This window comes from Hydractinia symbiolongicarpus, chromosome 1 (assembly GCF_029227915.1).
Source record: "Hydractinia symbiolongicarpus strain clone_291-10 chromosome 1, HSymV2.1, whole genome shotgun sequence".
NCBI lineage: Eukaryota > Metazoa > Cnidaria > Hydrozoa > Anthoathecata > Hydractiniidae > Hydractinia > Hydractinia symbiolongicarpus.
This window is the reverse complement of record NC_079875.1, coordinates 23,583,779-23,601,761: the sequence shown is the minus strand read 5'-3', so window position 1 is coordinate 23,601,761 and position 17,983 is coordinate 23,583,779. Positions and strand designations below refer to the sequence as shown.

At 33.9% G+C, this 17,983-nt stretch overlaps 1 protein-coding gene across 1 annotated transcript; it reads left to right on the top strand.

Annotated features, from left to right (window-relative positions):
* The first annotated feature begins 727 nt into the window (after window positions 1-727).
* Window positions 728-8,230, top strand: LOC130647275 (contactin-4-like). The gene is made up of 5 exons (XM_057453074.1): window positions 728-895; window positions 5,383-5,590; window positions 6,228-6,337; window positions 6,427-6,753; window positions 7,420-8,230. Exons 1-5 carry the CDS (start codon window positions 805-807, stop codon window positions 7,875-7,877), a joined length of 1,194 nt encoding a protein of 397 aa, XP_057309057.1. The 5' UTR covers window positions 728-804; the 3' UTR covers window positions 7,878-8,230.
* Window positions 8,231-17,983: the final 9,753 nt, after the last annotated feature.

The following is a 17,983-nucleotide window of genomic DNA, read 5'->3' as shown; positions in this document are numbered from 1 at the left end:
AAGTAGAGAATTAGTCAGCAGAAATTTAACTTGTTTTCCGGATCTTACCGATAATTTTCCAGTTTTATATCCATAACAATTGGTTAACTTTGATTTCGTGAGAGACCTAAGTTCTCTTTGTTGTTTATTTGAAAATACTGCAAAAGATTGATTTCCCGCTAACAAAACACTGTAGTAGGTGGCAAATCGTAGTGCCAGCTGGTAAATAAAGAAAGCCGTCATTTAAAGGGGGTTGAAAGTTAAGAACTATTTTTGACCTTAGAGAAGGACAAGTGCTGTTATAAAATTGACAACAGCGACAATTGGCTGATCACATTAACGTTTTTTCGTGATCTTGTTACGTGAGACTACACGGTAATTTTTGTAAAGAAAAAGAAAACATTCTTTTCTTTTTGCTATAGATGTGAAATTTCGTTAAGTTTATCGAGATATTAGTCCGCTGAATAGAATCTTTCCTAATCTTTTAATCGCAATATCAACAAACAACTTTAGTGTAAAATTTTAGTGTAAATATACGTCGCGTAAAACTTCAAACAATATGAACATATTGTCCACAATTCCTTTTGTGTGGCGTCACGTAACAGCGGGAGATTACAACTTTCAACTTTTTATTCCTTTCAAATATCACATCTGGGGGCCATTCTTCAAGTGGATTAAACTTCTTAAGGATAAAAAGCGATCTATCCTTTTCGCTGCCTTTCTATTGGCGCGCGCTCTGTGTTGGTCTCTACGATGGAGCGCTAAATAAAATGGAAATTGATTGCAGTTGTGAAATTGAGTTATTTACGATACCTTGCAATCAAGATGGACGTCTGGATTTTTTGCTTGTTCTGCGCTATATTTTTGTGCGTGAATTTGTATGCTGACGCTGCGAAATATGTCAGGAAGGAGAACAGTATGTTTTTTTTTAACTTTTTTACTTATATAATAAAAAGATACAGAACACGCATATTTTCTGATCTGCCGTTGATTATTACCTAGAAATCTTTTCCTTTCCCGTGAAAAGACTACGAAAGAAAGATTTATGCTTTGGTTGGATCATAACTTCTGCCCAAATAAACGTCTAGAATGGCTATATTTAGAATTAGAGGGTCTAGAGAATCTATTAAACTCGATTTTTTCTAATTTCTTTAAAATTTATTTTAAACAAAAATTGCATTATAGCTACAAAAGAATTCTTTCAAATTTCTAATAAAAATGCCCTGTTTAAAAAGTTTGAAAAAATTAAAACGAATTGTTAAAAAATAATCCAATATTATAAATTGTGTTATTTTCAGCATTGTAAAAGAAACCTCACATTGTAAAAGCGCAACTTAATTATTTTTCTTAACTTGCGCATGCGCCCACCTGTTTGTATATCGACGTTTTGCGGTCATTTGCACGTACTTCCAAAGGGTGATTTACACGAACACGAGAAGTGATTAACATATGAAGGTTGTGGACTGCTAATATGATAATTGCATAGCCGATTCGTTTAAAATGACATTATCATGAAGGGTATAATTCTCTAGAGATTTAAGACAAATCATTCTTTTTAGGGGATGCTATTTTTATCTGTTTTTATGATTTTTGTTTGTTCGAATCTAAACTTGACATTTCTCTGTGTGTGTCACTTTCACGTCACGGTAAACCCGTTTGACAGCATAATTATCATCTGTCTCTACAAACCGATAATCCGATTCGTGTTTGTTTATGCTGGCGAGGTAGTAAAGTGGAAAATCGGGAATATTTTGCAATTTGTTTGAGAGAAAATATCAGTGTTAGTGCGGGATTCAACGTAAATGTATTTTTCTTTGATTGTTGAAATCATTTTTTACCACTTTATATGTTAAACATTTTTTACGCGAAAGATTGTTAGTCTGGCCGCATTAAATTGGTAGCCTAAAGTGATCCATTTTGATTCAAACTTAAAAACAATCTGGTACCAAGAGTATTTAAAACAATGTTTTGGAACATACAACTTCCCTCCCGATTCTCGATTCTTTTAACCCAGAAAAAATCGCCAAGTTCTCTAAATTCCTAAATTCTCTATTAGAGGACCTAAAATATGGAACAAATTTCTTGACAACGACGTGGAAACTTTTTCAGCACTTTGCCAATGTAAGCGGAAACTTTTAACTACTAACAAAAGTTTTCATTTATAATTATGTTAGAAGCGTTATACAAAATTCCTTAGGTCTCTAGAAAGGTATGCAACGAATATTTAGTAATTTTTTCATCTTTTTAAATTGCATAGTTAAAATCATGGAACTTGGGGTCCAGACTTATTTTCATATACAGTTAATAGGGGAGAAAGTTGGAACTTTGGGATGGAATCCCCAAGGACGTTAACTTCTTTTTAAACATGGGAACTTGTGAACAGGTAAGTTGATAACCCGGGAAAAATCCATAATGTTACAGTTGCTACTTCAGCGAAAATTATTTCGTGCATTCTTACCACGAAATCGGTCCACATGGCAGACAAGCAACGAGTGTTATTAATATAGAGAAAATAGAGAAGATCGACGACTAATCCCATTTTTACCGCGTATGACTTAAAAGTTGGCAGCATTTTACAAATTGAAACTCTAACGAAAACTTGGATCCATTTAATATTGCAGTTTTAATGTGGCTCTTCTTTTTTTTTTCTTAATGCGCATACGTCGAATACCACGTCAAGCGTGACATACAAAATATTTGAACAACGGTGTACACGAAAGAAATGATAGAGAAAAATGATTTCCTTTCAAACGTTATCAAAACATAGCTAAAGATTTATTTTTTTCCTTTTTTATTTTCTAAATAACTGTTCAAAATAGTGATTAAAAGTTCCAGACAGCAAAAACAGTTTTCTTCTTGATCTCCATAAATTGAGCGAGAAAAAAAGTGCTTCTCTTGAGTGACGTTTAAGTATGTTCAAATGCTCGAAAAATGAGAAAAAAGTTTTTTGCATTGACACGAGCACGCACGTGGCTGTTTTAAAACCTATCAGAGCAATTTTTTACAAACCTGTTTTAAGTGTTTTCTAATACTTGGAACTATTTTCGATGAACGAACAAATAATGTAAAAATTTCTTATCCCCTGCTTCCAAATAGATTTAGGCTATCCCGATTTTTATATTATTCTTAATCTAAGGGACTTAGTGACAAATGATATAGGTCAAATTTTAGTCCCGCGGGAACAAAAAAAAAATCAACGAAATTCAAACCAAAAAAGGGTACAGATTTTCCTCATTTTTTCCTCATTTCAATTTTTTTATGCATTTTGTAGGGAACAGGCGTCCCCGAACGGAAACAGAGCCAAACTTTCCCTACTTCAAACATCAGTCGACCAGTTAAAAAGGTCATTTATCTCGTGATTAATTAAGTTTCAGATGTAGGTCTTTTTGTTTTTAATTTATATATTGATGTTTTCACATTGTTTATTGCTATGTACTTGTTTTCTTTGAAGCAGCCGATGATGATACTAAGGAGAATTAAGTAAATACGGTTATTTTTTTCTTTTTGATCTCTTTAAGTTGCACAAAAACTTAGCGCTTCCTGAAGTTTGCATACTTCACAAAGAAACCGTTACATTAATTGTTAATTTAGATTTGAATGATCTTAAGTTTAAATTGTCAAGCCCATTCGAGTAATAACACAGTGACTATGACGTGTAAGGGTGTGGTCAGAAAGTGCTTGGCCAAGAAAGAATGTAATAGACATCCGCTAATGAAATACAGCGGGACATCCTTCCAGTGGACATCCTCTAAAACGAGTATCCCCTTAAGACAAATAAAAAATTTGTCCTGGACGATTCACTGATAAACCCTTATATTAAAACCTTTTCAAAGCGGACAGTTTAAAGCAGCCACCGCCTTAAGGAGGACACTTCTTCCAGGTCCCCGAAATTTACCTCTATAAATAGAGCAAAAACATTTTTAACCAGTCGCAATAATTTTCAGTCTTATCAAGTTTTTATATTCTTCTATCCTACTACGTAAAATGTCCAAAAGCATCTCTGTTTAGCAAACCTTTATTTCTTTAGGCCGAATTGTTTTTTAAAAATATTTCTTTTTCTGACTGGTGAGGGGAAAATAGTAACATGGGAAAGCATAAGGGATTTCCAACTTTCGAGTAGAATCTTTCGCTTTTTGTGATAAAAAAGGAAAACCTCTTTAAGGACAAAATCTCTGGCCCATTAAGTGACTGCTTTAAGGAGATATTTCGTCTTGGCTCAATACACGATTTTTACTGAGATTCAGAATTTGGATTATTTATTAAAGTGTTTTATTTGAACAGTATGATCCTTGTTTGACAACAGCTTCAAACAATTCAATATGGAATTATCACAAACTTGAAATTTTAAAAATGGATCACGATATTCTATTCCGTAGCTTCAAGGAATATTATACACTCTTTTAGTATATATCTCCATGGTATCCATATGCTGAAGATGCATGAATTGGTGAAAAATCTGATGCCAGGAATATTTACGACGGACAACGCAGTGGATTTTTCCACGTGCTAGCAACTCGTATAAAGAAACAAACCATGTAACCTCAGAAGATTAAGATTATTAAGCTATAATTTAAAACGAGTTAAATGTATAATGAAAACATTGGTGAATCAACTAACTTCTAAAACTCTCTCAGCGTGTAAGGGTGGTGTAGTAAGTACCAAATAAGTATTGTCTTAAGTATACTTTTGCGAGAGGAAATTTTTGCGAGTAAAAAATGTTCGCGAATTCGCCCCCTAAAAATAAATTCTACGATATTCACTAGTAGATTGAGAAAATTTCATCCGTAACACAAATCAAAAATGTCCATTCGCGAAAATAATTCCGCGAAAATTAATTCCGCGAAAATTGACAATTTTTAGCCTCTTGACCCTTTCTCTACATTGCACCCATGAGTATAGGCTGCAAAATAATCTGCGACTTATTTCCACAGCAATAACAATATATTATCGAGGATTTTTGGATGAAAATAAAAACTATTTGCATTTTTTATGATGAGTAAAAATTTGTAAATTTATCTAAGCTTATTGTAAGACAAGAATTTAGAAACAGCGTTATCTGTTGCTGTTGGAAACATTCTGATTTAAAAACGGAAAACCCAAAAAATACGATTCCTCTAATATTTGGTAATGTTTCCTTCTATTTATTTTCTCGAAGCCTGATTTTTGAAATGCCCTTAGGTTTATGTCTGTCTCTGCTAAATTTGCAAATTTCTTCTGGTCGCAAATATTTTTCCCCTTAAAGTATCAGGATTTAAGATTTAGCCTTTGGGTCGTTTGTGCAACACAAATAATGGAACCTCGCCCTCAGGACGTTAGGCTTTTTATTCTGGGGACGAGGCTAACGGGTTATGGTTACGAAACATCATAATGTCTATAATTGGTTTTATTTTTGTTACCATTTAGCTGTACAAAAGAAAAAACTGCAACAGTCCTCAAATCCGTCGTTTCGCAAGCCGAAATTCATGAGGTACATCAGTGAAAAACGTCATAATCCTGGTAGTGACGTTATTTTACCATGTATGTCGTCCGGCATACGTCCCATAATATATACTTGGAAATTGAATGGAGAAGTGATAGAGAAGCGGCACAGGATAAAATTTGCGCATAAAAAGTACATATTTATTTGTTTGTTTGTTTGTTTATTTATTTTAAAAATTTTTTTTAAGGAAGAAACAGCAATGTATTTTTCGAAATATATTTCGACCGTTGTGGTCATAAAATATACGTTAAAAGTCTTCTCATATGTGTTGTATATACAATAAAATATAATACAAGACAAATCTCACATGTGTTGTATATCTTTACGTTTTTACGGTATTCTTGCGCATGTGCGGAAAAATTAGAGAAAATCGAGAGACACCTTAGGTGAAGAAAGTCAAATTATGGTTAAAAGCTTTTGTAGTGTAGCTTCTAGCATCATTTCACTGATATATGATCTAAATCAAAACTACATGCAAGCTATATTTTAATTTCAAGATCAAAAGATCTCCTACCTGAAAATAAAGTTTGGAATGGACGCTTATCGCCTGCCAATTGCGTAAGAGGTCTGGGGACTATAAAAAACACGCGTCACGATAAAAGTCGTCTATTATATAACTTTTAAAGTTTGATTGTGAGCTCCCTGCTTTTATATTCGTCTTTTGTGTTAACCTGTGGGTTACATTCCCTGATAAACAAGGCTTCATTGCCAAGTGGTGCTTCAATTCACGAGTTGAATTTTATTTATTTATTTGTTTATTTCAATGTAGGTCCATGTTGAAAATCAAACGAATTCGCAATGCAGACGTTGGAACGTACACCTGCATAGCTTCGAACGCTTATGGAAATTTAACTTTCGATTTTGACATTAAAATGACAGGTGAGAGACATTGCAACCTTGTCTCGTAAAAATCTTTTATTACAGATTCGCTTCCTCAATAAAAACTTTGTATTTTTTTTTGCTCGTAGAAAAAAAAAAGGAACCGGTCCTTTACGACTACAGTATGATGGTTCGTAGACACATCTCAATTCGGCTCATGTCCCAATCTGTCAGATTCCAATGTCATGCTGAGGCAGAAAAAAACGTACATTACATTTGGTTGAAAAACGGAAAACCCTTTAGACACATCAAGCCTAAAGCTCAGTCGGGGGAACCCTCGGATATGTCCAACGATGGCGAGAACGCTGGCGATTTGGTTTTAAATAACTTGAAAGTAAACGACGGTGGTAAATATACCTGCGTGGCTTTTAATCAGTATGGGAATGTTTCTTTCACCTACGAACTCAGGATTTTGCGTAAGTTACTCAATTTAAAATCAAATTATGCTTAAATAGCTAACGTTTTGCTTTGTGGGCTCCGTTTGTTGATTCGCTAGCCAATTAGAATTATCTTTAATATTTTATATACAATATGCTCTGTTATCTTTCACGAAGACGCATACTTAAATCAAGTGCGCTATTTTTCGCACTAGAATGTTTAAAACCACTTTATCAAAAAAACGTTTCCTTTAATTCTTGGCATTTTATTTGGCAATATACCTTAAGGTAAATTCTCAAAAGGGAAGAAATTATTTGTATAATTACTGTAGCTATCACTAATTGGTAATCTTTAGTTCCGCAACTTACGATTTTTTTAAACCACGAATTCGGAATCTTTAATTCCGCAATCTTTTCTTTGCCTTGGTGGACCATAAAAAATCATGAATCCACCGGCTACTTCAGGAACACGTCCTAACACGAAATTCAGGATGGCCGTTGTATCTCTTTCTCTCTTTTTATATTAGAGCGAACAAGTACTATACAAGGTAGCGTTATCAAAAAACTTTTTAGTTGATAATTTAGTAAAAAAAGCTTTCGGCGTATTCAATGCATACAGCGAAAACCATAATTGTACAGCTCTCTAAGTGAGGAAATAGAACAGAATCTTTGTGTTTCGCTCTTTTGAAGTTCTTTATATTTTAGGGAAGTTGAGTGGGGGTCCGCCTAAGGTGATTCCATACACCCGGCCACAAATACAACACGCAAGTGTCGGAGAAAATGTCACGCTCGATTGTCTGGAGATCATATCAGTAACCATCCCAGATGTACGCTGGTTCCATCTTTACAATACTCAAGATCGATCAGTCTTACCCGATATTCCGGAATATATGAACTGGGATAGCCTTGATAACGATATCTACAAATCCGAATATATCGATGCTACTCAATACTCATCGTTTAAGATACGCTCATTGAATAATAAGCCAAAAAACGAGTATCTATTCGATGACACGGACCCCTCGGGATTAAGATTGAATCTGAGAAACGTTAGCACGGCTGACACTGGAGCATACTCTTGTTACGTTTCAAACTTCGAGGGGAGCGACTTTGCAACATTCTTTCTTATCGTATCAGGCGGAGACTCGAACTCTTCAGTTTAAACTGACTTAAAGTTCGAGAAAAGAGAACAATAATGACGCGGATATTATAATGTGTGGACATACCGCAAAAGATGTAATTATATGCTTTAAAAAGAAAAGAAAGAAAATAAAATGTATATATAGCAATGATCCACAGAACTTTACGACTGTAAATGATTGCTTTCTTCGCTTATTTCTCTTTTGTTTAACGCAGACTTTTATGTAGATAAGATCAAAATAACTTGTAAATTCCAATTTTCCGTATTGTGTAGTGAAACACAAGGACGTTCGCGACCGAATGTGAAGGTTCGTTTATTTTTGACAACTAAATATTTTAAATTAAAAGTTTTTTAAGAATATATTATATATGCATATTTTATAGTGTTTTAATAATTTTGTAGCGCAAATCGAATTTGAAACACAAATCCATGCTTACCAATAATTATCCAGCGCTAATTTGCCTATTGCCTCCCGCAATTTTTTATAAAAAACTGTTAAAATCTCAGAGTTAGATCGTCCCTTTCTCTGATTATTGTTTTTCACTTTTTTTGGCTTGTCAGTGTTCACTTGTCAATGTTCACTTGTCAATGTTCACTTGTCAGTGTTCAATTGTCAATGTTCAATTGTCAGTGTTCAATTGTCAATGTTCAATTGTCAATGTTCACTTGTCAATGTTTAATTGTCAGTGTTTAATTGTCATTGTTCAATTGTCAGTGTTCATTTGCCAATGTTCACTTGTCAGTGTTCAATTGTCATTGTTCAATTGTCCGTGTTCATTTGCCAGTTTTCACTTGTAAGTGTTCAATTGTCAGTGTTCAATTGTCCGTGTTCAATTGTCAGTTTTCACTTGTCAGTGTTCACTTTTCAATGTTCAATTGTCCGTGTTCAATTGTCAGTTTTCACTTGTCAATGTTCAATTGTCAGTGTTCACTTGTCAATGTTCAATTGTCCGTGTTCAATTATTAATACTCAATTGTCAGTGTTCACTTGTCAATGTTCAATCTTCAATGCTCAATTGTCAGTGTTCACTTGTCAATGTTCAATTGTCCGTGTTCAATTGTCAGTGTTCACTTGTCAATGTTCACTTGTCAATGTTCAATTGTCAATACTCAATTGTCAGTGTTCACTTGTCAATGTTCAATTTTCAATGCTCAATTGTCAGTGTTCACTTGTCAATGCTCAATTGTCAGTGTTCACTTGTCAATGTTCAATTATCCGTGTTCAATTGTCAATGTTCAATTGTCAGTGTTCACTTGTCAATGTTCAATTGTCAGTGTTCACTTGTCAATTTTCAATTTTCAATGTTCAATTGTCAATGTTAAATTGTCAGTGTTCAATTGTCAATACTCAATTGTCAGTGTTCACTTGTCAGTGTTCATTTGTCAGTGTTCAATTGTCATTGCTCAATTGTCAGTGTTCAATTGTCAATGCTCAATTGTCAGTGTTCACTTGTCAATGTTCAATTGTCAGTGTTCACTTGTCAATGTTCAATTGTCAATGTTCAATTGTCAATACTCAATTGTCAGTGTTCACTTGTCAATGTTCAATTGTCAGTGTTCAATTGTCAATGTTCAATTGTCAGTGTTCACTTGTCAATGTTCAATTGTCAGTGTTCACTTGTCAATGTTTAATTGTCAATGTTCAATTGTCAATACTCAATTGTCAATGTTCAATTGTCAGTGTTCACTTGTCAATGTTCAATTGTCAGTGTTCACTTGTCAATGTTTAATTGTCAATGTTCAATTGTCAATACTCAATTGTCAGTGTTCAATTGTCAGTGTTCAATTGTCATTAATCAATTGTCAGTGTTCAATTGTCAATGTTCAATTGTCAGTGTTCACTTGTCAATGTTCAATTATTAATACTCAATTGTCAGTGTTCACTTGTCAATGTTCAATCTTCAATGCTCAATTGTCAGTGTTCACTTGTCAATGTTCAATTGTCCGTGTTCAATTGTCAGTGTTCACTTGTCAATGTTCAATTGTCAATGTTCAATTGTCAATACTCAATTGTCAGTGTTCACTTGTCAATGTTCAATTTTCAATGCTCAATTGTCAGTGTTCACTTGTCAATGCTCAATTGTCAGTGTTCACTTGTCAATGTTCAATTATCCGTGTTCAATTGTCAATGTTCAATTGTCAGTGTTCACTTGTCAATGTTCAATTGTCAGTGTTCACTTGTCAATGTTCAATTTTCAATGTTCAATTGTCAATGTTAAATTGTCAGTGTTCAATTGTCAATACTCAATTGTCAGTGTTCACTTGTCAGTGTTCATTTGTCAGTGTTCAATTGTCATTGCTCAATTGTCAGTGTTCAATTGTCATTGCTCAATTGTCAGTGTTCAATTGTCAATGTTCAATTGTCAGTGTTCACTTGTCAATGTTCAATTGTCAATTTTCAATTGTCAGTGTTCACTTGTCAGTTTTCACTTGTCAATGTTCAATTGTCAGTGTTCACTTGTCAATGTTCAATTGTCCGTGTTTAATTGTCAGTGTTCACTTGTCAATGTTCAATTGTCAATGTTCAATTGTCAATACTCAATTGTCAGTGTTCACTTGTCAATGTTCAATTTTCAATGCTCAATTGTCAGTGTTCACTTGTCAATGCTCAATTGTCAGTGTTCACTTGTCAATGTTCAATTATCCGTGTTCAATTGTCAATGTTCAATTTTCAGTGTTCACTTGTCAATGTTCAATTGTCAGTGTTCACTTGTCAATGTTCAATTTTCAATGTTCAATTGTCAATGTTAAATTGTCAGTGTTCAATTGTCAATACTCAATTGTCAGTGTTCATTTGTCAGTGTTCAATTGTCATTGCTCAATTGTCAGTGTTCAATTGTCAATGCTCAATTGTCAGTGTTCACTTGTCAATGTTCAATTGTCAGTGTTCACTTGTCAATGTTCAATTGTCAGTGTTCACTTGTCAATGTTCAATTGTCCGTGTTCAATTATTAATACTCAATTGTCATTGTTCACTTGTCAATGTTCAATCTTCAATGCTCAATTGTCAGTGTTCACTTGTCAATGTTCAATTGTCCGTGTTCAATTGTCAGTGTTCACTTGTCAATGTTCAATTGTCAATGTTCAATTGTCAATACTCAATTGTCAGTGTTCACTTGTCAATGTTCAATTTTCAATGCTCAATTGTCAGTGTTCACTTGTCAATGTTCAATTGTCAATTTTCAATTGTCAGTGTTCACTTGTCATTGCTCAATTGTCAGTGTTCAATTGTCATTCTTCAATTGTCAGTGTTCAATTGTCAGTGTTCAATTGTCAGTGTTCAATTGTCATTGCTCAATTGTCATTGCTCAATTGTCATTGCTCAATTGTCATTGCTCAATTGTCAGTGTTCAATTGTCAATACTCAATTGTCAGTGTTCAATTGTCAATGTGCAATTGTCAGTGTTCAATTGTCAGTGTTCAATTGTCATTGCTCAATTGTCAGTGTTCAATTGTCAATGTTCAATTGTCAGTGTTCAATTGTCAGTGTTCAATTGTCAGTGTTCAATTGTCATTGCTCAATTGTCAGTGTTCAATTGTCAATGTTCAATTGTCAGTGTACAATTGTCAGTGTTCAATTGTCAGTGTTCAATTGTCAGTGTTCAATTGTCATTGCTCAATTGTCAGTGTTCAATTGTCAATACTCAATTGTCAGTGTTCTTGTCAGTGTTCAATTGTCAATGTTCAATTGTCAGTGTTCAATTGTCAGTGTTCAATTGTCATTGCTCAATTTCAGTGTTTAATTGTCAATGTTCAATTGTCCGTGTTCACTTGTCAGTGTTCAATTGTCATTGTTCAATTGTCAATGTTTAATTGTCAGTACTCAATTGTCAGTGTTCTTGTCAGTGTTCAATTGTCAATGTTCAATTGTCAGTGTTCAATTGTCAGTGTTCAATTGTCATTGCTCAATTTCAGTGTTTAATTGTCAATGTTCAATTGTCCGTGTTCACTTGTCAGTGTTCAATTGTCATTGTTCAATTGTCAATGTTTAATTGTCAATACTCAATTGTCAATGTTCAATTGTCAATGTTCTATTGTCCGTGTTCAATTGTCAGTGTTTAATTGTCAATGTTCAATTTTCAATGTTCAATTGTCAATGTTCAATTTTCAATGTTCAATTGTCAATGTTCAATTTTCAATGTTCAATTGTCAATGTTCAATTGTCAATGTTCAATTTTCAATGTTCAATTGTCAGTGTTCACTTGTCAATGTTCAATTGTCAATGTTCAATTGTCAATACTCAATTGTCAGTGTTCAATTGTCAGTGTTCAATTGTCATTGTTCAATTGTCAGTGTTCAATTGTCAATGTTCAATTGTCAGTGTTCAATTGTCAGTGTTCACTTGTCAATGTTCAATTGTCCGTGTTCAATTGTCAGTGTTTGATTGTCAATGTTCAATTTTCAATGTTCAATTGTCAATGTTCAATTTTCAATGTTCAATTGTCAATGTTCAATTGTCAATGTTCAATTGTCAATGTTCAATTGTCAGTGTTCAATTTTCAATGCTCAATTGTCAGTGTTCAATTGTCAGTGTTCACTTGTCAATGTTCAATTGTCAGTGTTCAATTGTCATTGCTCAATTGTCAGTGTTCAATTGTCAATGTTCAATTGTCAGTGTTCACTTGTCAATGTTCAATTGTCCGTGTTCAATTATTAATACTCAATTGTCAGTGTTCACTTGTCAATGTTCAATTTTTAATGCTCAATTGTCAGTGTTCACTTGTCAATGTTCAATTGTCCGTGTTCAGTTTTCAATGCTCAATTGTCAGTGTTCACTTGTCAATGTTCAATTGTCCGTGTTCAATTATTAATACTCAATTGTCAGTGTTCACTTGTCAATGTTCAATTTTCAATGCTCAATTGTCAGTGTTCACTTGTCAATGTTCAATTGTCCGTGTTCAATTGTCAGTGTTCAATTGTCAATGTTCAATTGTCATTGTTCAATTGTCAGTGTTCAATTGTCAATGTTCAATTGTCAGTGTTTAATTGTCAATGCTCACTTGTCAATTTTCACTTGTCAGTGTTCAATTGTCAGTGTTCAATTGTCAGTGTTCAATTACCAATGTTCAATTGTTATATTTTATTTTGAGTTTCCAAATCATCTTGTATCTCCTTTCATTTATATACATTGTTTTGTCATAAGCACACAGCTTGTTTCTATTAATGAACCTCCTAATAAAACCTTGTTGTTTTGAATACAGAGGTGAATGGCGATTTGATTTGTTAACTGCACAACATATGGATTCAGTTGGATTTGAGTAACGCAATTTATGAATACATCCATTATAGTACTGCAATTTCATTACGAAATTACTGTCATTACAATTTCTAACGCTTTTCCTAACATATGCATAAAGGGCCCCTTCCACGCTTGGTGAATTCGTGTTCATAACATGAACACGTGAATTTTGTTTAAATCACACTTTCAATCATGGATGTGGTTGCTTGTGGTGCTGACGGAAGGGCTTTTTATGTTCAAGAAAACGAAGAAAGAAAGGGTATGTTAATCTAGCTAGTATATCACTACTTTTTTACATGTAATGAACCCTTTATTATTCTCACTCGCACCTAGGCTAGCTAGCATAAAACTACTGCCTGGAATTAAAGAGTTAGCTAGCTAATAGCATAAAAAGATCAAACAGTACCATAATGGCTAGTATAAAACTAGCTACAAAAATAGATTTTCTGGCGATAGCTAGCTAGCTTTACATATGCTACACAGTGAGTGAGATAATACACTCAATCATAGTATCGTGTTTTTTCTGCGTACGCAGAAATGGAGGTAAAAGGTGTCCGCTTGGTTTGTTTACATTCTTACCTCCATTTCTGCAAGTAAACATTGGGACTGTGATTCCATGTATTCTACTTTGTAGAAATGTCCCATCACATATATAGCTTGTTCTAGCTAGCTAGCTACAATCATCCACATGTGTTGCCTCTGGAAATTTTATACCACATACTAAGAACCAAAAAGTTTAGCAAAGTCAGGAAAAACATAGCTAGCCATTTATTTTGCAGATAGTACGTTCCGTTATTACACATGATCGATGTTTATAAAGGTATGTCACGTGTAATCAGTTCTGTTGCTTAGCCACAAAAAGCAGTTTTTAACATCAAGGGGGGGATGGAGAGCCATATTTTTGTAGCGGTTGTAGCTATATATATATATATTGTATGCACGTTGGGAAATAAACTTTTTTAACCCTGCTACTGAGCATACACCAGTGCGGCTCAAGTTACAGAAACTAAAATTATTTTAATATACAAAACATATAGCTAGGGAAATTTTTTCAACATCATTTCTTATTACTGAGGTTTTTTAAATTCTCATAAGCGGTTCTCATGCAATCGTCAACGTGTATTAAAAATCTTTAATTATTCACTATTTCCTATTTAATTTCCCAAGATGCACAAATAATGTCCCTAGTTTCTGTTTCTGTAACTTGACCTGATCTTTACACCAATGGGGTTCTAATGACGTTTTTGTTCAGTTTGGAATAAGAGCTATTTATCCTACCGTCATGAAAACTTGTTTGCAAAATAAAGAGATATATACTGCTGTTTGATTTTAAGCTGAACAGGGTAACAACAGGCTGTTTTCGCTGTGTTTTTTTAAACTGTTCCATCCAACCTTCCAATTGGTCACAGAAAATTGGAAGATAGACTAGTAGTGCCTGGAACATACACATCCCGTTGTGAAAAACGAACCATAGATATTTTGCAAAGAAAACTTAGGGAGAAAAAATTAAAGCTGCAACATATGAATATCGTTGTATGTGACGTTAAATCAACGAAGAATATCGAATTTCTTTGTCTACTTTTACCTTTTTATTTTATTTTTTATTTTATTTTATTTTTTTGGGGGAGGGGGGGGGGGGGGGTTAAAAAAGGGAGGGGCTAAATAACTTTCTGAGTCGCTGGAGAGAGTGCTTATTAGAGGGGGCTAAATAAAGGGAGGGGGGCTAAAAAGAGGAATTACGGTACACGTTGTTTAAAAGAAGTTGTAGAAAAAGGCATAAGAACAATTTAAAATCAGAAACATGTTTTAAAAATATTCTAGATAGTGCTAAAATTACTAACCACAATATATGTTTGTGTTTGTACTCCTCTTGTTAAAAATAAGAACATTTTGAGGGTACTCTAAGCCCAGTGTTCTTAGAAAAAGGCATTATGTCAACCTCGTCCCCAGGGTCTTGTGGCACCTGAGCCATTATTACAGAATCAATTTCATCAACAAGGCAAAACGCCCTGCGAACGAGGTTCAGATTATGGTATGGAAGTTGACATTTAAATTAATATAACAGAGTAGCAACATTTTCGGTTCTAGAATGTTTCTTATTATGAGAATAAGAAGAAAAAGACGTATGTATATTTTAGTTGAGAAAACAAGATAACTGGATATTTTTTTAAACAAACGCTTAGGCGCGTTTTAAAATGGATGGATGAAAAATAATCTTTATTAAAAACAGTCGAAGGCGCTTATTAGAGGAGAAGTCCGATCGAGGCGGCTGATTGATTTTTAAAATGAGGTGTTTGGCAAGAAGTACTGATGATACTGTGTTATCCAGGTTGTCTTAAAAGAAAGGGCGTAGACGCTTACCTGTTGACATACATTATTTTGAACTTCCATATCTTGGTAAGTAAGACCAGGCCTTAGTTAACAAATAATGTAAACTTGAAGTAAACAGGACTTCTCTTATAAAGATAAAATTTACTAACTTCGTTAACTTTAATGCTTGCTCTCATTAGATTATAAGTTTACATGTTCTGGCTGTGATTGCAGAGTCATTGACGAGACATAACGCTAAAAACAAATCAAATGGAAAGAACTTGATTCTAATTCTCAAATTGCTCCCTTGGCACTTTCTTTGTCTATTTCACTGTGCTATTTTTTCCTTTTAACTCACCTTTTTTACTTTCCTTATTCTTTCCGGATTTTCCTGATCCAAAATATTTCTTAAGTTATAAAAAAAATTATACAAAAAGGTGAAAAAATGCTGTTCTACCATAGTACGTAAAGTATTCGTCGATATCTTGAGATCTCATTTCTGATGTTTACTAATAAGTTCATCTAAAATCTACTTATTTCATCACATTGCCATAAAAATTCCATACTTTTATTTCTAAGAAATTATATAGATACTTAGTTGTGAAATATAGTTATTTATTGGTTATTAAAGTAGTAATCTTAGTAGATTTTAGATTTAGAAATCTGTAAATAAAATTTTTCTCCTTAAAAATATATTTTCTAGCTGGCTCTCTTGCAACCTTAAATCATGCACAAAAATAAAAAAACTAAGTCTGGTTAGCCAGGCAAAAAAATTGCATAAAAAAATTAAGTTTACCTAACGGAGATCTCGTTGAAACAAAGAAAGCTCTCAGCAATCCGATTGGCTTGTTTCCCATACTATCGAATCTTATTTTTATCAGAAATCGTTTTATAATTTAATTTTTTGCAATATTTTTTTCCTGAATGAACAGTTTAATTAACTAGGGTACCCAGTTTCTAGTTTCGGCTGCGTTTTGTTTTAAAACGCTGCTCGCGAGCTTTTTCCCAATCCTTTCAGCGTTTAACATACTTGCTATCACTCACGCCGCTGTTACGAAGTTGTTATGGTTATCCTGTGTATTTTTTTTTGGGTACAAGTTTAAGCGATGACGGCATGCTTGGTGGACGATCTAATGTAATGGTGGCCATTTTGAAAGTTTTTAGGTCGTTTCTTGACCTTTTTCTATTTTAAAAGCTTTGCATTGTGCGTTTTATATATTTTGCATGTTAGGATAAAAATGTTGTCACGCTTTCTAGCCATTTATAAATCTTAAACAAACCGATTTCAAAATTTCGGCTACAAACGTAGATTTTGAGGGGCCATGCTCTAGCTAGGTAGCTAGCTCGCTAGCCTAAATTATTGCTATTATTTTTAAGTTTTTAATCAGTTTGGTATAAGAGCTTTTTATCCTGGCCAAAATTATTTATTTTAATGTTTGAGTTTGTGGCTATCTACAGTAGCTAGCTACCTATCATGCTCTTTATTATTATCACACACTAGTCGGTACCCCGTGGAAAATCCACGGCTTCGCTCGTTCTTTTTATACATTGCGTGGCTCTCGTTACTTGCTTTGCGTGACAGACGGACAGACCTATACGTGTATTATAATATAGATGCGATATGGATGTGTGATATTACCGGTACCAACCGCGCTTACCTAAAATTCATTTTTGTACTTTTGCCGGGAACATATTTTGAAAGAGAAAAAAGGATGGTCGACCTTCTTTGTTAAGACGGGATAACAACGAGTTGTAAACAGTGTTTTTATTTATATTTATTTTAGCTAAAATTGCAGGAAAGTTATTTTTTGAAAAATATCTAACACTATAATGGTGTGTGTTCTTCACTTAATATAGAGCATAGTGTATACCTGTTCTAAAGAGCTCCACCTGGATGTGTGGTGCAGTTTACAGCTTTATTAAGCACTCAACGTGGCGTTCAACACATGGTTGTACAGTTTCTTGTGGCAATATGCATTCGATCGGCTGTATCAGCATCGTGGCTCTTGATTCTCTCGTGGCATTCTCAGCTCGGTCTTTTTGAAACATCCGTGTGCTGTTGTGCTGTTTTTTGTGTGTGTTTGTTTATGTTGGGGTAAATCAAATAATTCTGCTTTTTATGCAATGGTGGAATATATTCTATTATATTTTGCCTGGCATCCATGCAGCCATGTTCAGCGTTGTTCGATTTTGCCACATGTTTCATACAAACCTATATTTTTTTTTCGATTTTTTGCTGTTGCCTGCAGGTGATGTTGAATCAAATCCTAGTCCTTAATTTTTTTAAAAATTCTTTAAGGTTCATGTCACCAAAGAGATCTTCAATTTGGTCCTACAGGGGGTATTCAATGATCTTGCATATCTTTTTAGTGTATGCTTTTTGGTTTTTAAAACCATTAGTCATTGGAATTAAGATGATCTAAAATATGTTTTTAAGAAAGGTGATTTACTGCACAATAGTAAGAATACTATATCATGTTATCGTGCCCTGAGCTTTCTTTGTTAATACGAGTAAAGTCACAAGACATCACCATAACATTTCTTTTGAACGATTTTTATTCATAGTCAAATGATTTACA

Excerpts from the sequence above, each read along its gene's own strand:
- LOC130647275 (XM_057453074.1), top strand. The coding sequence starts at position 805 with ATGGACGTCTGGATTTTTTGCTTGTTCTGCGCTATATTTTTGTGCGTG. Across the intron at positions 896-5,382 it reads ATATGTCAGGAAGGAGAACA|CTGTACAAAAGAAAAAACTG; the intron begins GTATGTTTTTTT and ends GTTACCATTTAG. Across the intron at positions 6,338-6,426 it reads TTTTGACATTAAAATGACAG|AAAAAAAAAAGGAACCGGTC; the intron begins GTGAGAGACATT and ends TTTTGCTCGTAG.